Source organism: Agelaius tricolor, unplaced genomic scaffold, assembly GCF_023055355.1.
Source record: "Agelaius tricolor isolate 1412-34295 unplaced genomic scaffold, bAgeTri1.0.p SCAF_14, whole genome shotgun sequence".
In the NCBI taxonomy this organism is placed as follows: Eukaryota; Metazoa; Chordata; class Aves; order Passeriformes; family Icteridae; genus Agelaius; species Agelaius tricolor.
Window position 1 is genome coordinate 3549498 of NW_027269274.1, and position 22459 is coordinate 3571956.

At 39.3% G+C, this 22459-nt stretch overlaps 1 protein-coding gene across 1 annotated transcript in view; it reads left to right on the top strand.

Moving 5' to 3' along the window:
- Positions 1-2440: 2440 nt before the first annotated feature.
- Positions 2441-22459, top strand: part of SHQ1 (SHQ1, H/ACA ribonucleoprotein assembly factor) — a 38856-nt gene continuing 18837 nt past the window's right edge. The window contains exons 1-11 of the mRNA XM_071439335.1: positions 2441-2509; positions 4606-4788; positions 5231-5295; positions 5755-5877; positions 6652-6800; positions 7476-7588; positions 9459-9586; positions 14463-14617; positions 15884-15937; positions 17763-17886; positions 20534-20654. Of these exons, the coding sequence (XP_071295436.1) occupies positions 4646-4788; positions 5231-5295; positions 5755-5877; positions 6652-6800; positions 7476-7588; positions 9459-9586; positions 14463-14617; positions 15884-15937; positions 17763-17886; positions 20534-20654 (1175 nt within the window). The 5' untranslated portion in view covers positions 2441-2509; positions 4606-4645. The remainder of the gene's footprint in view (positions 2510-4605; positions 4789-5230; positions 5296-5754; positions 5878-6651; positions 6801-7475; positions 7589-9458; positions 9587-14462; positions 14618-15883; positions 15938-17762; positions 17887-20533; positions 20655-22459) is intronic.

The following is a 22459-nucleotide window of genomic DNA, read 5'->3' on the forward strand; positions in this document are numbered from 1 at the left end:
GGGCAGCCTTTTACGCTGTCCCATTACAATGTAAATTACAGTCCATTTTACACTGCTCACGCCACATGCCTTCGTCAGTGGTGTCCCAAAATGTACTTTGCCTCAGCATCAGTCCAAAGGCAATGAACAACTACTCTTTCAAGAGTTTCATCCAACTCAGATTGTGGCCAGATATGAAAACGTAAATTACTTCATGCTAAGAGAAAATAGCAATACTAAATGAGAAACTACAGAAAAACCACAATGCATGAGCATATGCTCTTTCCCAAGAATACACAGACTATAATAAAACCCTACCAAACGTTATACTTAATGAAAAAGAGTACCAGTGGTTGAAATCCTTGAGCTGTTCAAATGTCTGATTTTTGTATCATCAATACAATCACTTTCTCCTCCAGATGTATCAATTAGGCCCTTTTAGTAATTTTGTTTCGAATTACCATTTCCAAGGTTGCCAGATTTACTCATTATTATTAGCAATGTAGAGCCAATTGTGCTTATCAATTGCAAAGCTTCATGTTTCTATTTCTCAAGCAAACAGCAAGTTGTCCTAATTACTTGCCCAAAACATTGTAGAAAATGCATTTTAATTCTTCTGTGCTCCATTAAATACATGCCAGCCAAATTCCCTTCATCAGAGATGCACTAATAGATGTATCTTTGTACATTTCCAAATAAAACTTTTTCATTGCAGCTCTAAAAAAAATTCAGTGTGTATTTTACAGAAGAAAGCAATTCTCATTGCTTAGAGATGCTACTTCATCCTTTATTTGGATGGAAGAGCAGAATGGCTGATGCACCACTTTCTTCACTAAAATCAATATATAAATAGTTCTGTTACAAGGAAAGTATTAGCACAAAAAAAAAAAAAAGAACAGGCTAGGAGTTCTTAGGCTCTAAAAATATAATTCTGAGGCGGTCTTGGAAAGTGTCAGTGAGACAAGAATTAATTGTCAGATGAAACTTCTTTATCTTTCACAGGCTTGTCCTGCAAATTTGAATTTATCTAGAGAAGATGGTGCCTACTGGTTCATAATCCAACTTCCTGTCCAATATACTTATTGCAGATTACTTTGTAAGGTCTAAAAGTTAATTAGTGCTGAAGTTCTCTGGAAATGCATCAAAGTTTCTGAGGACATGACTGAGGCCTTGGTCCAAAACAAATCAGCATCTGAAATTAGATATCATTAACTTCTTAACATGAAAAAAAGCTTTTTATATGCCATACATCTTCAATTTCTGCACGTGAAAAACTGGGATACAAGGAAGTTTAGGCTAAATATTAAAACCATCCATCAATTTTAAACCAGTGGGGAGAACTATCTATTTTGAAGCAAATTACTTAATTTTTGTGCAGTATTTGAACTGCTGGTTCAGTTCAGTACATATTCAGTGGATTTCCAGTGTGCAGGATTGTTTGTCTACTTTTTTTTTTTTTTTTTAAAGAAAAATTTATTAGGAGAGGTTACATAATTATGCTTTTGCCCTCCAGGAAAAAATATTTGAATGCATTTCAGAGGGGGCAGTAAGACAGTCAGTAGCATTTTAAAATATAGAGAATTATCTGGAACCAGAATACCTCTCATGGTCCAAAGACAGAAAAATTAGATGAATTCTACATTAGGTGGTACATTTAACAAATTACACCTTTTAAAAATAAATAAATAAAATTTTAATAAATGTTACATTTAATTATTTAAAAAGTAATTATTATTACTTTTAATAAATTACAGCTATTGGATCTTCCTGTTCTCCTTCCTGCTGTATTTGTTTTGATCCATCAGGATCTGTCCCCTGTTCACCCTGTCAGTGTTTGCATTAATCCAGTAGCTCAGAGGAGCTTTATGTGATTGGGAATTCCTCCTCTGACAGTGCTTGTGGGGTCACTCTTCTGTTTACTCATCTTGCACCTTATCTGCAGCAAAGGAGAAGACAGGGGAGTGTAAACATAACAGAAATAGCACAGGAATAGTGCTGGATTAAGCAGTGGTGTCACAGAAAAGAAACAACCATCTCCCCAACACACTCGAGTTCCATTTCCACACTCGAGTTCAATTTCCACACTTCTTTATGAATAGCAGCTGCTGAAATAAAATATGCTCAGTCTGTGTACGATGTTTTATGCAATCGCAGGAAAGAATTCATTCTTTTCATTTGTCCAGACGACGGATTATGATTTTCACCCTAAACGACCTAGCTTTACACTGCCCACATCCGTACTGCCTGCTAAACACTCCCTTTCCAACAACTCCTGCAAACATCAGGAAACTCCACCAAATTTACGGGCAGCAAGAATTTCGAGCAGATCTTTGACTTTCTACACGTTTCCCTCAAAAGAACAGAGCTATAAACACCGAGGGGCAGAGCCCGCCGGGCGGGGTGGGAGGCGCTGAGGGGCGGCCATGAAGGGAGCGCCTGTAACGGGGCGGGCTCGCCCGTGTGCGCATGCGTGGCTCTGCCCCGGTGCGGGCGGGCGCGGGAAGCGGCAGCCGGAGCGGCGCGGGGCTCAGTGAGTGACGCGGGCGGGCACGGCCGGGGCTCTTCCCGGCGCTATTCCCGGGATTTTCCCGCTGCTAGGCGCCTTCCCCGAGGGCTCTGTCCCCTGCAGGGCCCGCTGCTGGGTGGCTGAGGGAGGGTACGGCCGCAGGTCGGCGCGTGGCCCGGTGTGATGGCACCGGCGGGAGGCTGTGTGCAGTTCTGGGCTCCTGAGTGCAGGAAGGAGAGGGAGCAAAGATGATATGGGGTCTGGAGTATCTCTGATGGGGAGAGACTGCAGGAGCTGGGCCTGGTTAGGCTGGAGAAGGGAAAAATCAGATTAACGTACATAAATACCGCCAAGAGGTGTCAGAGCACGGGACCAGACTCTGTTCAGGGGTGCCCAGCGGTAGGACGGGGAGCAGCGCCCGTAAAATGAAACACAGAAAGTTTCTCCTCAACGTGGGGAAGGACTTTGGCATGGCGAGTGGCAGAGCGCTGAGCGGCTGCCCGGGAGTGTTGAGTCTCCCTCTCTGAGGCCATTCCAAGCCCACCGGGGTTCCTGTGTTACCGCTTCAGGTGACCCTGCTTTAGAGGGGTCCCCAGGCCCCCCCAAACCGAGCAATTCTGTGTTTTAATGCCGAGCCTCGCATGCTCCATCCCTGAGCCTGCCCTGCTCCCTCTGCCTTGCCCTGGTGCACAGGAGAGGCCGGGAGATGTGATTATTTGGGATATCTGGCGTCAGAGTGTTGTGTCCCAGTGGTCCCTCAGCTGTGAGATATCAGAGGTTTGTGTAGGACTCCCCCAGGAGGGGTTTGGGGTGATTAATTTGAGCCAGGGATGCTCCAAGTGCAGCAGGAGCGCAGGGCAGGGAGAGCTGGGCCTGGTTTGGGGGCTGCTGTTTAATTATGGACCTCTGACTGGGGAAAATAAAAATGCACACTGGCAAGTCATCCCTGAGAGTCCAAATGAGCTCTTGGGGTTTTGGTGCCTCTTAGCTGTGCTTGTGGTGTTGAGAGAAGAAGAAAATCCACAGGAAGGTGTATCTGGTGTTCAGGTGTAGGTGTTCTACGAGCCACGTGTTTCCTGTTTAGATACAATTCCTTAAAACACCTGGCAGCCTCAGCCTGGAATGGGTGGGAATGTTAACCCTGGAATCAGGTGATATGGTAAAATAGGAGTTTTTAATATTTTTTATACATGCTAAATAAGGCTAATTACCCATATGAGAAAAAGGATGCTCTGTTAATTTAGCCTTGTTAATGGTTAATGATTTCTGGCTGTTCATAGAATTATCAGAATGGGATATGTTAAGTAAAGGTAACTGAAAGTGAGTGAAAAGTAGTTATTTCCCAAATAATAGTTCTGTTCTGGTTATATTTGTTTAAATATTTAAAATAGTTTTGGTTTAAAAAGCTAATTTTCAAAACTGTGTGGTCTTTTGTAAACACATCTTCCAAAACAAACAAACAAAAAATCCCCAAACAATCCATAACTGGGTTCTAAATTAAACATCAGATGAAAAGCTATTGAAAGGTCAGACAATTGTATATTAGGTAAATAGCACTATATAAATTCCTTTTCTTGTGCTAAATATGTACACATGCCAGGTGTATACATGCATATGGTTCTGAGGGATGTTACCTAAACTGCCCTTGAATCTGTTGCTCATATTCTGGCTAATATGTGTGTGAATTACAAAACACAGCTCTATTTTTTGGAAGTATTACTTGTTTTTAGGATTTTTTTAATAGTGGTTTGTGTTCAGTTCACTAGAGAACTGTAAAGGTCTAAGATCTGCTATGTGTGAAATTATAAATAACAGTTAGGGAAAGCTGGAAAGTTTTAGGACTGAATTTTAATGTGGTTTTCCCATGGCATGTAACAGGTGTTTTCCTGTACTGCAGCTCTACATTCATTTGTTTCATTAAGGTGCAGAGAGGTGGTTCCTTCATGTTTTTGATAACACTTTTATGCTGTTGTTGTTGTCATCAGTGTTTTCTTCTTGAGCACGTGGAGGATAATTATTGTGGCAATCTGAAATGTTCTTACAGAATTTTGGAGATACATCACTTGCTCTCACAAATTGAAAGCTACAATAATCCTTTTCTTCTTTTCCTGTTTCTGCAGGGCCACACAAGCAGTGTTTGCTTTTCCTGCTGGATTCATCATGATAACTCCAGCTTTTGAAGTGACCCAGGACCCGGATTTCCTTACAGTAAAAATCAGAGTGCCTTATGCCAGAGCTTCAGAGTTTGACATTTACTTTGAAGGGGAAGATTTCAAATTTTATGCTAAGCCATACTTTCTCAGGCAAGTAGTGGAAAAAGTTTTCAAAAATTGATCTTCATAGTAGGAAATGAACTTAATTTTGGTCCCTTCAGAATGTTCTTCATCTGCAGCTTTTGTTCTGTTGACTACAGACAGCTCAGTTCATGCAAAGATGTGGTTTTTTTGGATCTGGCCTCTTTGTTCCTAGGCATTAAATCATGTTAAAGGGAGGTGAAAGAAATACTTTTCTAAATTTACTGTACAATGGCTTTTTAACTGTAGATGGCCAGACAGCTCTCTGGGTGTAAATTTTGTAGAGAGGAATCCAGGGGGATTGAACTGCATGGATTGCATTACTGTAAGGAGGAGTGTAGCTAAGTCCTTTGTGCTGCTTTTGGAATGTGCCTTACATTTTTATAGGCTGAGACATTAACTTGCAGAATTAGTCAGGCTTTCAGTGAGGCATCTCATTTTTTGCCTGCAGATTGACACTTCCTGGAAGAATTGTAGAGGATGGCAGAGAAAAAGCATCTTACAATACAGATGAAGGTATTGGTATCTATGTCAAAAAATGTTGCTATTTCCAGTAATTTATGCTGTAAAACAAAACAAACAAAAAAAAAAAGGTAAAGCAATAAATTTGTTGCTTGCAGAACCTTTATTACATGGCTTAAGACAATAATCAGGTTGGTGAATGTAGCTTCTGTGGATTGTTTGGTGTAAGGATTAAAAATTAAATAAAGCTTGCTTTCTTTTGTTGGTTTGTGTTTATACAATGTAAGTCAGGAGACTTCAAGTAGTTAAATATTCTCTTTCATGTTTTATCATTAAAATCCTGAATTGTTATGAAAAATAAGGTTAAAAACATGCACAGGGATCGTTGAAAAATAAAATGTTACCTGCATGTGTCCTACTTCCTCTGAGCCTTTCTCACAGAGGAATAATGCATGTTTGTCTGTCTCAGATATTTTAATGCAATAATTGTATTCCCACTTTTTTTTTTTTAAGGTACTTTTACAATTCAGTTGCCCAAGGAGGTTCCTGGCCAATATTTTGAGGGGCTGGACATGCTGACATCGCTTTTAGCACCAAAGAAATCAAGATCAGCAAAACCTTTGGTAGAAGAGATGGGTATGACAAAATCAATCTAGTTTATACAAGATGATACATGTGTGTAATGAAACAGTTATTGATCTATAGAGGGATACATGTAGGAAAGTACAATATTTTCATTATTGACTAGTCCAAGGTATGAGAAAGGTGTGAATAAATAAAAGTATGGATAAGAGTAGAAATAAAAATGTTGCAGATCATACACATGTCAACTTTAGGGGTTTGGTTATGTTTAAATCTTTCCAAAATATGCTTAAAATGTTCTTTTAAAAATACTGATGCTCTGTAGGGCTTTGTACCCCTCTAGTGGCTGTAGAACACACACACAGTTGAGTCTTCTGCTTTCTACAAACTACAACTGGACTATTAGCTCAAGTGAGAAGCTAATTAAAACCACAGGTTCTGTTGCATGTCTTGCTTAACAGCAATATTTAACAGACAAAAATGTTTGGCTGTCTCTGATTTTTCAATTCCTGCCTTAAATTATCAATAACATCACTTAGGTTCTGTAAGGGTTCTCTTAGCATCACATGCTGATCTGGTTGAATTCAGTGGAAGATGTATTTCAGTCTGAGGGAGTGCATTTAAAATTTAGTGTTCCTGATGGTCATTTTTGAAAGTTGGGGAGTTTGAAGCAGGCTTTGTGGGTTACAGATTTGTATCACCCAGTGTTGAGTGGGATTTCTTAAAAGATGCAGTAAATTAAGAAAGGCAAACACCAGCAGCACCATAAACCTTTCAAGGAAATAGTATTTTCTATGAAATAATTTTCTTTTTCTGACCATGCTGTAGATACAGCTGCCTCTGCTGAGCTGTGTGAAGAGAATGAAGAAGAATTTGACTGGGAAATGGAACAGATTCCTTATGAGGAGAGCCCCCCACCCCTGCAGCACCCCTATGGATTTGGGAATTTGCGCTCAGGGGTGTTCCAGAGGCTGCAGGTGGGTGCATTTCATCTTCTCCTGTCCTAGAAGCTCTGGGTAACTGTGTAGGCTTCCTTGCTCACAAGACAACAGCTACTGAAAAGTGCAACTCAGTTATGTAACTCTAACTTACTATTGTATGAATTATAGTGTTCACAGGGCTTGGAGCAGGATTGCTGCTTATAAATAAAGTATTTACATTCTGGTTGGACATGAATGCTGCTTTATTACCATGAAATTTGTGAAGAAATACATTTCCCATCAGGAAATGGGATGGGAAATAACTACCTAATGATGTTTAAAAGGGCACTGCAATTGCCTATTAATGTACAGCCACTTCAGAGAGTGAGAGTGTTCTCAAAAGTCACAAATGGTGTGTGATTCTTGTCTTTGTTGGGGTTGTGTGCTTTTGTTTAACATTGCAAATTTGTCATAATGCAAAATAACCTCCCTGTCTTATGATAAAATGGCCTGAATAGACTTGATAATATCACGAGTTCTAAGGAGCTTCAAATAATTGCATTTCCTTGGAATTTTGATGTTTTATTTGCATAGTGGAGCCTGGATTTGGAGATTGAAGCTTTTCTAGGGATTTCAGTGCAATTCTGATAAGCATCCTACTCAAATTCTTCCTGAATCAATCTTGTGTGCCATACCAGAGGCTTGATTCTAGAATTTTGTTGCCATGTGCAGGATGAGCTCAGTGATGTTATTGACATTAAGGATCCAGACCAGACGCCTGCAGAGGAGCGGAGGAGGAGACGTTTGGCAGCTGAGGCTGCCAAGTTTGAGCCTGACCATTACCTGTGAGTACTGATTAGTCCTGATGAACTTCCCCTGGCCAGGTACCTCTGAAACACATTCCCTTCTCACAAATGATTGGGCCTAAGATCACTTCAAGAAAGAGCAGCTTTCCTTTTGTCTCATCAGAGCAGGCCTTAGTGGGTATTTTGACACTGGCACAGAACATTGCTCATTTGTTTTGGGGTTACTTAATTGTTTCATTACTCTGTGTCTAAGGGGAGCTGCTGTCAGCTATTGCAGAACCTTGTTTCATAAACTTCATCTCTTCAGCAGCTGAGCAGCCACTCCCTGCTGGCATCTTGGGTTGACAAAATCAGAACTTTTTTTCACCTTGTGAAAGGATTAATAAGCCACACTTGTCTAAGAGGGGGAATTTGAGTTTTGAAGCTATAAAATTTTGTCTTTGCTACTTTTGTTTTTTTTCCTTTATTATGTGAAACTTGTTTTACAGCAGAATGAAGAAAATGTCCAAACCAAAACTTTGTTTCTTTTATGCTTCATTCCATGTAGTGAGGTGAAAATGATTTTTGTGCCTTTCAGGTTGAAATATTTCAGGCAACTTAGGTTCAGATACATAAAATAAATGAAAGCCATGAGATTTATTAATATAATTGATTCCTGCAAGATGGATCTGGTGGGAGAAGAGGGTAGTCCCCAGTGAGAGTTAGTACTGTGGTGTGTTTTGTGGGGACAGGAAGGCTTAACCCATTTTGGATTGCTTCAGAAGGTAACTTTGCAAACCTGGAATTTTTCCTCAGTTGGATATTTCAGAGGCATCCTCATGTCTTCCTGTAACTCACAAAAAGCAGAAGAGCTTTGTTGAACTACATTTCACTAGAACTGAAGTAGTTCCTAACCTCTAATGGGATGCAAATTGCAGTAATTTCAAGTTTCAATTTTAGACTCTGTGTTCTGGCCTGGTAGAGCTCCACCATTTAGTTTAATGGCTGTGTCTTGGTTGTTTCAGAACAGATGATACCAGCCTTTCTTCAACAAAAGTTGTTTTCCTGAGGAGAACAGAAGCTCTGGTAGAAATGGGGGCAAAACAACTGTTCTGTTGGCCTTGAGGAAAGTGTACCCTGGCTGAAAAGTTGCATTGACATTGAAGGGAGGCAACAAAAAAATCTGTCAGTGTGAGAGGGAAGCAGATTGCATTCTGTGTTTAGGTTTTGTGTGGTGATGAAGAAGGTATTGAGAAATTTCCTGTGAGGTTTTTTTTTTTTTTAATTCTCAGTATTTATACCATTGCTTGACTTGAAGAAAAAGCTCAGCTGGTAATAGGAGGCTTAGAACTTGAATCCTTTAGGATAAATCCTCCCAGAATTACTAGATTGAGATTTTTAGCACAGTGGCTTTGTGCTGAGATGGAGGTGATCTCTCTTCCAGAATTCATGTACAACTCTTCTTTTTCCACCTTGCTGCTGCATGTCCTTGTTCAAGTCCATCCCCATCCCTGCTTCACCTTTACCCTTCAGCTGCATGACTTCCTCCCAAAAAACTCCCTGGCTCTTAAGTGGGAGAGCTGCTCAACAAAATGATTGTCTGAGAAGCCTTTGGAGTGTTTTCCTTCAGCTGCATTCACAACAAATCAGGTTGGTTCAGCTTCATGTGATGCTGCAAGCTCATTAATTCCTGGGCTTCTGGGTGGCTCAGGAAAGGTGGAGGAGGTAAGGAAGGAATAATGAAACATAGGAGAATATTGTGTTTTTTTAGATAATTATTATTTTCTGCTTTAAAGTCAAAGAACATATTTCTAACATGGAAAATAACCTGGGGCCAAGTGAGATGTATTCTATGGATGTGTTAATATCTACCCACATATAATATGAATTGAAATAAATAGCATATGAAAGTTCTTTTTATTTTCCCTAGAGCTGATTTTTTTGAAGATGAAGCTATTAAGCATCTTTTAAAGTACAAGCCCTGGTGGATTGATGCTCATAAAAAGATGACAGCCTTGCAGGGAGGAAGTCATCAGGAACATGACAGTCCTGCATTTGGTGAGAAAATATATATATATAAAAATATATATATATACACACATCTGTTGCTTGAATGATAATTGCTGTGATGCCATGTTATAGCTTATTGTTCTTCAAGTTAATTTATTTCTCTATTACATTTAATATTTATTACTTTATTACATTACTTTATGTGTCTCAGAAACTTTTTTAGAAAGAAAACTCACTGTGTCCATTTGGAAACCTAAAGGGATGTTCCAGGGTGAGTAGGTGACCTTGTGGGAGCACTGCTAGCAGATAACTGAGGCTGCCTCCCTGCACACAGTGATTACAGAGAGCACTGCAAGTTACTATTGTGCATTTTCTCCTATTGTTCTTTGTTCATTTCCTATGTTGTATGAAAATCTGATATTCCTAAAGCAGATGATGATAATCCCTTCACCAGGGGTTCTCAGTGCACTGATAATACCTGCAATTCCCCATTTTCTCTGGGAGAAAAATAGAATTTGGATAGATGTTGTGTGTTTTACTGTGAATGTAATCTGATCTTCATTCCTGGTGTCTTTTCAGCCTCTGAAATTGTTAATTATGTCCATCATAATCACTTGATTTAAAATGCAGTGGACAAAGGTACAAGAGGCTTGAGAATACAATAATGAGGGCTTCCTTTGTTTGTTTTTATCCATTCACTCCTTAGTAAATGAAACACTACTCCTGTTTGCTTGGCTTAAGGAATATAATTAAAATGAAGAACCACTGGATGATTTTATTGATAAGGAATGTTTCTCCTCCAAACTGAGGTACTGAGGAAAAACATGTCTGTTGTTGGGTTTTAGGGTCAGAAACAAGGAAAACTCCTCAAAAGTCTGGCAAGCCTGCTAATGGAAATTACACAGAAAAAGGGACTTTATATAAAGGATCCAGAAAAGGGACTTTATATAAAGGATCCAGAAAAGGGACTTTATATAAAGGATCCAGAAAAGGGACTTTATATAAAGGATCCAGAAAAGGGACTTTATATAAAGGATCCAGAAAAGGGACTTTATATAAAGGATCCAGAAAAGGGACTTTTATATAAAGGATCCAGAAAAGGGACTTTATATAAAGGATCCAGAAAAGGGACTTTATATAAAGGATCCAGAAAAGGGACTGTATAAAGGATCCAGAAAAGGGACTGTATAAAGGATCCAGAGAAGGGACTTTATAAAGGATCCAGAAAAGGGACTTTATAAAGGATCCAGAGAAGGGACTTTATAAAGGATCCAGAGAAGGGACTTTATAAAGGATCCAGAGAAGGGACTTCATAAAGGATCATCTTTGCTCCAAACCATTTGTTATAACAGACACCTATTTCACAAGATTGATCAAAAAAATCTCACCTTCATGGGGTTGAGTGGAGAGGCTCATGCTGTTTTGTGAATCTTGAGGAAATTTAAGTACCAAGAGGGGCAATCTGGAGTTTGGGTGATGTCAATGCCAACAAAGCCACCCTTTTCCTTGGAGAAACCTCAGTTTTGGTAACATTTGTGCTGTTTGGATAAGTGACTGAAATCAGTGGAGGCTCCTAGCCCTGAGTGAGCTGTGCTGAAGGAAACCACCATGAGAGGGAGTGCAGGTTCTACGTGAAGGTCTCCTGTCAGTGGGAATGCAGAAGGGCAGGGGGTGCTCCAGGCTGTTCCAGCTGGGATCTGGGCATCAGCAGGATGTGTCCCCTGGGGGTTTACATTGCTCTACCCAGCCAAGGGAATGGTGCACTTAATCAGCAATTCCTCTCTGTCCTGTGGGAAGGAAGGATTTGGTTTTGAATGAAGACATGTGGCTCCTCAGGTTAAATGTAAAAGTGAGTTTATGGTGGGAAAGAAACATAAAAATTAGCAGATTCTTTAAAATTTATTTTCTTTTTCAGAAACACTGAATAAAGAGAATTGTTTTTTTTCTTCCTTTTCCTGATTTACATTGATGTCTTTTCAGTTGTTATCTTTATTGGTTTCTTGGAACCAAAATCTTGATTACTTTTGTCTTTATAATGTCTTTGGCTGCAAGAAGTAATTAGAAGTACAGATGGCCTTTTTTATTTTTTGCATGACATTGCAATTAACTGAAGATTTTCTTTGGTTGATTACTGCTCTTATATTTATCCCTAGTTATTTTCTCTTTGTTTTTACATCATCAAGTTCTTCTAATGTCTCATTACCAAGTTTTTTTTCTCTTTTTGGTTCATCTCTTCTCATTAACATTTAAAGTTTTCATCTCTCTTCTGTCCTTACTTTGAATCTATTTTTATTTGACCTTTTTACTTTTTCTCCAGCTTGTGTGCATGATTTGTGTATTTTGCCTTTTTAAAATTTTTCCTTATCCCAAGTGTCTTTTCTTTTTGTCCTTTTTGTACATCTTACTGTGCATTCTCTTGTTCACACTTAAAATGTCTCATTCAAGTCAAGTAATACTCCATAAAGCCTTATTAATTACACAGCCTTTCCCATGAGGGGATAACATTTTTGGAAAGCTTCCTTGCTGCTGCTGCTGAAGTTTACATTAGTGTCTTGCTTCTACAGATTCCAGATGAAAGGGTTTGTATTTTCTAACAGTCACATTCAGCTTGGTTAAGAGTTCATTTTTATTCTACTTCCAATTGCACTACTGTAAAAAACTCCTCTTTAGGCAACACAATAATCTTCAAAGGCTCAGGCTGACATATGTATTTAATCTAACATTTATATGCTCCAAGGATATCTTATTTTGTTCAGGGTAACCTCTCATGCTTACAGTGACTGTTCTCTTTTTTATTTCTTTATAGAAAGAGAAGCAATTTCCTCTCAAAGTTCCACCTTTCAGTAAGGCTTGGCTCAAATATATGCCATTACTGGTGGATTCATAAGTTTAAGATGGATTACTTTTCTTTTTTTATCAAATTTCTGTCTACCTGCTTTGCTCAGTTTTCAGGCCTTTGCATCTTGTGTTCCTTCCTGGCTCTGCTGCAGAGCAGTTTTTGTTATTTGTGAGGAAATTCTGCTTTTTATTCACACAAGACTCCTAATGATTGGGTTCCACTGTAAAGTATCTCAGGTCTTAAAAGGCAAGATAAATATCAATAATTAACTTCATTCTGACTAACCTGCTCTCTGCTGCCTTCTCCTCCATCTGATGTTGCTGATTCCTACAGGGGTAGAGGCACACATTTAAAAACCTTAAAATTGGAACATAATATTTCAAGTTTAAAGAAAAAAAAAAAAAAGTTAAGGAAGGTTCAGTTCTGCTCAGTTCTTCCCCTTTGGGAGAGCTGTGGGATTCAAGACTTGGCTTGACAGGATCAGAAAGTGAGGCTGTGCTCTCCCCAGCAGATTATCAGAGGTGCTTGCTGAGCTGTACTTTGCTGACTGCCCACTGAGTCAGCTCTCTGTGTGGGTCCAGCACATTTTATCTAAGTGCCCCTAACACATTTAGAGCTGAAGTGTCATAGGAGTCTGGAGATACAGATCTCCCAGTGATTTAAGTGGTGTTATCACAGTGTAAAATAGCAGTAGGGCTGTAACAAAACACCCTCTGGCTGTCAGACCTCATCCTCCCCTCAGAGATTAAACTCTGCTTCACTGACACTGCTACTGGAGGACAATTTGAAGTAGCTTCTTTTTTAACATGAGCAATGGCCAGCTTAAAACAAGTAAAAGAGGTGATTAAAATGTAAAGGTAATGTCTGCAGTCTCATCTGTCAGAAACTTTGTGAGATGAATGTCTGACTCCTTTAGATGTGGGTATATTAACACACATTTATATTCTGGCATGGTTTTGCCACTGGCAAATACACAAAACAATTTTAAATCAAAGTTACAGAAAAACTTGCCAATTTAGCTTACTTGATAAGTAGCAGCAAGTGCTGCTTTGCATCAGATTAATACTGATTGTGGTACAGATTGTTAGCTAAAACTTGGCAGTGTAAGTGTACAAAAGTGTACAGGCTTAGTACAGCAGAAATGTAATTACAATTTTAATTGTTCTGATAATTTCACACCATGTACTTGGAAGTACAGGGAAAACAAAGTAGGTGGTGGTTTGGACATGTTAATAATGAGTTTCAGGCTTGGATAATTAATTTTCAAAAACTTGAGGCAATTGATAGAATTTTTTTTTCCAGCATTGAAGTATTTTCTCAGAGAAAGATATTTTATTTAGAACACCTGGCACTTTGCAGCAACTTAAGGAGCATCTTGTAACATTTACCTCTGGGAATTGTCTAGTCTGCATCTTGTTTGCTGGTATGTAATATACCTGGAATTTCTGTGTTTATGGTCCAGTTGTAGATGTTATGATGCTTCAGAGTTTGAATTTTAAAGGAACAAAACTTTACTGCTATATTTCATTGGGGGTTTCTTTGGTATTTAAAAGTGAAGTGTGGTTCATGTTTACACTGAAGAATCAACTTATAAAGAAATTTACTGATAGAATAGAGATACATCATGTATAGTTGTGATTCAAGGGGTGATACTGACCTGCTTAGCATGAACAGAAAAAACAGAGTTAGAACTGCCATACTCTTAATTAATTGCCACTTGCCTCTGGATTTTTGTCCCATACCATTGTGGGCTTAGGATCCTCATTTTACTTGGATCCTGATTGTGCATTTGTCCCTGTAAGATATCCAGGCATCCACAGAAACCCTTGGCACCTGGGGAGGGTCAAAATCATCAGTGTGTACATGCAGTGCTGTGCTGGAGCTTGACATGGAAATGAATATATCAGAGCTTAATAAAAATGAAAAAGGAAAGTAAGAGTGATTTAGGCTTTTCCTTGAGTGCTTGGTGTCTTGTGATTAGTTACACGCTCCTTTTTAAAGACATTGTTGAGGTAGTATTCCCACCTCTTAAAGTGAATGTGCCAGCTTTAAATTCATAATCAATTATCCTTTTACTTTTTATAGTTGTCTTCTCTGAGGCAGAGAGAGAGCAGATGAGGAAGTTCACAAACAAATCTTTTCTTCTGGATAAAAGGAGCCGTCGCCACGTCTATCTTGGATTAATTGATATTCTTCTGGCATATTGCTACGAGATCCGTGTCAATGAAGGGGACAAGAATGTGAGTTAATAAAAGTAAAAAATATAACATGTTTTAGGAACTTAGTGCTGGACCCTCTACTGCCATTTAGGGAACTTACCTTTTAACATGAACTTATTCCCAGGCATTAAACTTAGGTGATGAAGTTAAAATGTGAGACTTTATATCTCTAAATTTGGTGCACATGGGGATTAGTAGGATTTCTAAATACCTGTGTTCTTCTGCAGTAGCATTGGAATGGGAGAGATGTGGAATAGCAGGGGATTCCAGACAATTCTGTGCAGTTCTGATTTCTGTATCTTGGTTTAGGCAAATTTAACAAGTAATTGTTCTTTTTTGTTCTGTGTGGATACCTTGCCCTCTTGGGATTGCTTCCCAGATACAGCTCTGTGCCTCACATCTCCTGTGCTGATATGAACCAAGGAGATGTGTTTTTAATGCTTTTAACCAAAATATTGGCACATGTAATCAAAGCCATTCTGGCTTAATCAGACTCACACACAGGGCATGGACTGTAGCATGACAAGCAAAGTGTCCAGACCTGCTGATTCACCAGAATAATCTGGGATTGTGGTTGTGTTGCATGTTAGAGCTGCACAGAATTGCACATCTGCCAGGACCACAGTTGTGCAATTCTTTATTGGTTTTGCAGTAACTGTATGATGTGTGTGGAAAACACACTGGGGTTTTTTCTCCTTTCCCTCCTGCCCTTTTTTTTTCATTCCTATTTAATAGGAAAACCAAGACATTCAGGCCACACAAATCTTTACTAGAGCCAGGATTATAGATCAAGGCTTTCTGGCTTTTTGCCCCAGTCATCCCACTGGACCACACTTCCACTCAAATGCTATGAATCTGTCACATATTAAGAATAATGACATTTTACATGTACTGCTGGCTTCAGGACCCTCTCTGCAAGCCAAAAGTCTTGAGCTGTTTTCATGAAACAAGGCATTTGAGCTTGGCTTTTGTTGATTCAAGTCTCTGTTGCTTTGTGCAAAGGGACAGAATTCCACTAAAATACCATTTCTCTGTGTATTGCTATTATATTTTAAAGATTTTGTGCATAGGCTGGATCATCCTACTATGGGAAGCAACTCAGTTATTTAACATCTGCATTGCAATATAATTTTTAATGCTGTCCTGTGGCCATTTCAATGCACATAATGTAATTACTGCTTCTTATTCACAAATGTTCTTAAATTGCTGCCAGAATGTTATCTTAAATAGTTTGCCAGCAGTGTTGGATTAGATAATACTTGTTTTACTGTCTTCTGTTAAAATCAGGTTGAATCATCTTGGAACATCAGGAAACTGAGTGCAGCATTGTGCTGGCTGGAGGTAAGGTAAAAGTAAAGTTTTGTGTTATTTTTGCTGGGTTACTTGGGGGTTTTTTTTTTGGTGTTTTGTGTTGTTTCTGTCCCAAGTTTGCTCCTTTAGGATTGAAGATTGATTAATTGTATATCCTGTTTTTAATGGTGCCAGAAATTGGGTTCTGGGCTCCAGAAGTTATTGGGCATATATTGCTTTACCTGTCCCCTTCTTTTCAGCCTTACTCTTGGAATAATAAAGGTTGGAAAAGACCTTATAAATCCCCAGGTCCAACCATTTCCAGCACAATCACCACACTCACCATTAAACCATGTCCAAGTGCCACTTCCCTGTTTGAGCTGTTGCACATCCTTTGGAACCAGCAGAGATGAAAGCCTGAATTCCATCTCTCCACATTCAGGTTATTCACTGAAAGCACCCAGGCCTGTGCAAAGAAATTGTTACAGAGCTGGGGGTGGAAAGGACTGGACCTGGCCTGAAACCCATGAATTCTTAAAATGCAGGAAGGTGGAAAGGCCTGTCCCAGCCCTGAGCTGAGTCTGCTGAGCCCAGTCTCACTTTGCAGGATCAAAACTGAAACTGGACAGGATTTCTGGGTCCAGTCCTTCAATCTCTTCCACTAGTGCTGAATGTTATATTCAGTTATAACTTGTCTTGTGACAGCAGGTTTTCTTTTGAGTTCTGCAGTAGCAGGTTACAAAGAGTGCAGTAAAAATGCCCTGTCTTAATTCACAATATTTTTTTTCCATATCCACATCCTAACATAGTGAAGGAGTTTTCTGCATGTGCTTGCCCTATGATAGAGCAGTTCTTGTGCAGCCAACAGTGTATTTCACACCTAGAAAACTCACAGTCCTGGCACCAAACTCTTAATAACTATCTCTGTTAGCCCAACCATTAGGGCTGGGAGTTTTCATCATTCTGTACCAAAAAAAAGCCTCAGCTCTGGTTTGTTTGAGCTGCCTGCCATTTTCCTGGCCATGACATGAACACACCTTAGCCTCTAAATATTCAATCACAAACCATAAATGATTTAAATGCTTGCTGGTGATCCATTAAAATGAACAATGGGTTGAGGTAGTCACAGAATGCAAAGAAATGCTGGCTGTCAGCAAAGTGCTTTTATTAATTTTAATAGATTGAGAGTTCAAGATGAAATAGTTTTTTTTTTTTTAATTCATTAATAAATGGAGCATTTTGTCTTGAAAAGTGAAAGCTGGAAGGGAAATCACTTTTAAGAAAGTCTTTAATAACTCCTTAATGCCTCTGGCCTGAGTAAATTAGGTGTTCCTCACTCATGAAGGAGGACAATGAACTGTTCTCCCCAGGCAGGTATATTTATCCCTGTCTTGAATATCTAGAATTTTCATGAAAAGCAGAGTTGTGTATCATTTTTCAAGATCTTACATGTACACATGTATTTGGTTAATATCATATGGATTTAATTTTCCTTTATTCTTAGAAGGCTTTTTATAGCTTCTCCTTAATATATGTAATAATGTGGGACAGATGTAATTTATTGCTTTAATCTAAAGGATGGCAAAGTCTTGACTGAGATGTTTTATTCCCATGTTCTCTCTGTTTTTTTTTTAACCCCCAAACCACTAAAATGTACAGGACTTGTGTTATCTTGCCATGCAAACTCAGTGTGCAGTGTCTTGTTTCTATTTAACATGTACATTTCCATATCTATTCAAATACAGATTTTTAGAGTAGAGGCATAATAAATCAAAATGTGCTTTTTGGTTTTTTTCCTCTTCTGCTATGGCTTTTTTCCTTAAAGGAAAACAAACAAGCACACAGACTAATGGAGATTTTTCCCTGATGCACACAGAGTTTCTCCAGCATCCATGATGTCCTGGTATCTTTTGGAAGGAGAGTGCTGTGCTATCCCCTGTACAGGCATTTTGAGCTGGTGACACGTGCCTTCAGTGACACAGTCATGATTCTGCAGCTGGGTGAGTCTTTAGGGACTGGAAGTTGTACAAACCCATCCTTATACCTTGCCTTGTTCAAGTTACCTGCAGCTTCTCTATTTAGCATGAGTTACTTCTTTGAGAAAAGCATTTGATTTATTTTTTGGACAGAAGGATCACTGGATTATTTTAAATGCTTGTGAGTTGCAGGATTAAAAACCCACACAAATGGCAATATTAATCTTTACTATTGCCAAAAACTGTTGCTGATTGAAAATCCCATTGACATTATAACAGTCAGGGAGTGAAGTTTTAAGGGGAAGATGGATGCTGTCCCTCCTCACTTATCTGCACTGCCTTATGTTGCTGTTCATAAGTGTGAAAAAGAAAATTCTGTGATGCAGTGCTGGCAGCCTTTTCCTGAGGAGGATACAGTTCGTGTGAGGTAAGAAATTTGCTTTTATTTTAATGTCACAATGGAAAATGGTGTTGCAGTGAACATTCAGTGATCCAGTGAAATATTGCCTGACTGGGTAAGTTACTACCAGGATATTTTCAATTAAAAAGTTTGTAGATTTCTTTCCTTGTGTCTCAGAATACTGTTCCATTAAAAAGAGAGAAGAACAGCAAAGTTCAGTTTATCTTTAGATGAATGCTCCTCCTTGAAAATGTGGAAAAATACATAGAAGTCTGTGGGGAAAAAGAATGTAAAATAGAGATATATGACTTAAACTTTCCTTCCAAATACACGGGATGAAAGCTGGTAGAATTTCATGATGGTATAAAATCAGATTATCATATCAAATGGTACATACAGAGCTGGGGTCAAATTTTATCCTCATTTTGAAATAGTCTGTGGGAAGAGGCCTGGATTCTGAGTGTGTAAAATTCAGGTTTCAGGCTGTTCAGGCAGCTCTCTCAGCAAGGAGCTCCAGAAGGATCCAGTGATTTGCAGACACCTTCTCTGACTTTCCTGTTACACACATTGGAAGCTTTTTTATTCTAAACACAACTAGTGGGGTTTTCTGGATAATAAGGAAGTAGCATCTGCACATAAAGAGCAGTTTATTTATTGATCACTATAATGCAGAGCTGTAACTATGCCAAAACTGTTAAATATCATGGGCCCGTGTTCTGAAAGCAGACATTTGATAGTTTGCCTGATGCAGGATTCCCTGTTTCAAGTCTGGCAAGATTTGCAGCCTCTCATTAGAGACCCATCAAGATACTGTAATCCAAAACTTTGAATTTATGAAGAAAGACATTTTTAGTTGGGAATGACTGTAACATTCACTGATGTACATTGTTACTTGGCAGATGAGTAACAGGAGTGGATGTTGGAAATGGTTTGGGCTGACAGCTTGACAGCTGGAACCTGAAAAAATCAGCAAAATTTTAATTCCACACATCATTTCTTTGTGAAAGAGCACACTTCTTTTTAGTCAAAATAGTGATGCTTGACAAGCATTGATGGGGATACAATTTAAAAGTTATTAGTTATATTTGGGGTTGTAGGTTTTCTTTGCTGACTTGGTTTCCAAAACCAGTGGGCTTTTTCTGTTCTGTTTGCCATGGCTTTTTGCTCTCTCCATTCCTCCTCCTTATTGCCATCTTCCTTCCCTTAAGCTTTCATTCTCTGGCTGTATCTTTTTTCAGCATGGAATTACTTACAAATAAGCAAACAAATTTTGTGCTTGAACAGCAGGGGGAGTTCTGATCTTTTTTGTTTCTTTTTTTTTTTTTTTCCCTCTCCTCTAAATCTGTAAAATGAAATTTCATCCCTGTTCAGGTTTCATAGCCTGGGAGGAGCCAGCCTCTTGGGAGAGGGTTATTAGATTCCATTTGCAGTGGTGGCTGTTTTCATTTGAATGTGGGTTTTTTTCCCCACCATTAAACGGTGAAAATAATTTTTTTAAGTGTTCCAGCACTTAACCCTTTAGCAACTGTCATCAGAAAACTAAGGGGGGAGATTCCAGCTAATTGGAATGCTGCATAGGAAGGAAAACTCAAACTGACAATGGGAGGTTTTCTAGTTGTGGACTGAGAATACAGTAAAAAATTAAAAATGTCTTTATTGACTGTGTGTCAAATAGCTCCTTCCTGAACATGAAGTGAGCTTTTTCTTTCGTTTTGCCAAACTATTCTGTGACTAGCAGAAGTAGGAGAAGTTCTCCCTAATTCCAGGCCCTGCTAGGTAATCCTTCCATTGCCTCTCCCAGTTCCACGTGCCTGGCCCTGCTGTGAGCTGTGTGTTCCCAGCACTGGTGTTTGTGCAGGCACAAAGGGAGAAATGCTCCTCTTGAGAGAGATGCTGGGCCATAACTTCTTGTTATTTGTGAGCTCCTTTTCAGCTTAGTTTGTTTCTTTTGAAGTACAGTGCCCTGCCTGTGTGTGCTGCAGTTTGGAGCTGGGGGAAGGGGCTGCTTCAGCTGTGGAGAATTACACGCATGGCTGGGCCTGCAGGCTCTGGTCCTGCAGAGATTCCTGCTGAATCCAGGGCTCCCCATCCCCAGGGATGTGGATGCTGGAGGACACAGTTACAGGGCTGCTGTTCCCAGCCTGGGAATCAAGCCCAGTTTCCAAGGAGGGCGTGGATACTGTGGTTATTAAACCCTCAGGTGGGAGAGGATAAAGATGATCTGTTATTGTGAATTTCTTGTGAATCACAAAACCAAAAATCTGTTTCCAGGGAAAGCTGCAGTGCTCAAGTGTCTGCTGGACATTCACAAGATTTTTATGGAGAGTGACCCTGCTTACATCCTTAATGATCTCTTCATTACAGACTATTGCATCTGGATCCAGAAAGTCAAGTAAGTTCTTCTGATGTGGGAAATGTTTTTAGCATACTTCATCTGTGAACAAATATCAGTAAAATAAATTGTCTCCTGTATGTGGGAATATGATCAGTTTCTTCATTTAGTAGCTGTGTCTGTCCAGCAATTCTTGATACAGAAGCAAAGACATTCAGTGCATTTTTTTTAATACAGGGATGCCACTGGAGAAGGGAGGGAGGAATTGGATTTTAAGTAAAAATGTGAATTTTCATTAATATATTAATAGGGGTTTTGGGGGAAAAAAACAGCTTGTGGGGATTTCTCATTCTATTGTGATCTTTCCTATGAAGATAAATGTTTATGTAGCACTTCTGTAACTTCAGGATAAAGGCTGGAAGGAGCTTCCAGTTCACAACTGACAGCACATGCAAAGCATTCCCAGCTGCATGGAGCATTGATTTATGGGCTGTAGCAGTTGCACCAATTGATTATTAACACCAGAAGAAGTGTCACAAATCCCCATGTGCTCCTGCTCCTGCAGCTCTCCCTGGCACTGTGGGAAGCTTTGGCTTCCACTGCTTGAGAGGAAAGAAGGACTTTGCCACCTCCAGACAAAACCCCTGCACTTCTGTCTCACCTGTGTTCTTTTAATGGACTCAGCATGGCTTATTCCCAGAGTTTTGGCTAGTTTGCAGCCAGACTGGTTGGAATATCAGCATGTTTTAATGGCTTAAAACCAAAAGTACCAGTAGGAAAACAGTGGGAAGTGGATTAAATGATTAAAGCAACCTGCAGGTTCAAATCTTACTAAGCTTTATATTGTTCTTGTCAGATTTACTCTGGTTTTTTTGTATTATTTTTCCTTCCTTCTTATATCTTCACAGCCTTCTCTGAAAGCCACAAAAGGTGTGAGTTGGAGTAGGCATGACTAATATACACACAAAAAAAAAGTCATTGTCTATTTGTTAATACAGCAATGCAGACTCCTGAACCAGTGGCTAAAATAGTCTTTGTATTTACCAGGAGACTCTGGGGGATAAAACATCTGAAGTGCACAAGACAGTGAAGGGGATATAGAGGGAATTTGGTAATAATTGTGATCAGAAGGGGGAATGAGGCAGAATTGAGGCAGCCTGCACAGGCTGGTATGTTGAGGTGTGACCTTAGCAGTACTTCTTGGAGAATTAAAGACCATCAGTTCACAGCTGTTCATGATGGTTTTTAGATGTTGATTCTTATTCTCTGTGTGCATTCAGTGACTCTGTTCCTATAGGTAACAATATATATAAAATATAAAATGCTTTAAAAAAATTACAGGAGTTTCCAAATATTTTGATTCTGCTGAATTCCTGAAACAGCCACTTCATTTTACACTGTCAAATTTGAAGAGGCCTTTGTCAACCACACCTGAAATGTGTGGGAAATTCTCCAGGTACGGGGAAATTCAGGTTGAAGTTGAGTAGAAAAAGTGCAGTAAATAAAGGAAAAAGTTATTTCATGGATCTTTCACAGAGAAATGAGTCATTAGGCAGTAATACCTCTGCTGCCCATATCAATGAATATAATGACTAGCAAGTCAGTCATAAACCCAGTTTTCTTTAAATCCAGCCCAGGAAAATGCACAGTAGCTATAAGTGACTGATAGATTAACACATTTCCTCCCAGACTCTCACATTATGTCCCAGTTAAGCAGAACTGACAGCTGCTGGAAAGAGGGCAATTAAGCTATCTTATTGTCAGAGTGACATGGCACAATGGCTGTCTGTCATTAGGAGAGCAAGAGAGAGAGAGAGAGGAGCTGCAGAACCCAGTCCTATTTTTAGGCCTGAATCAGGACAGCA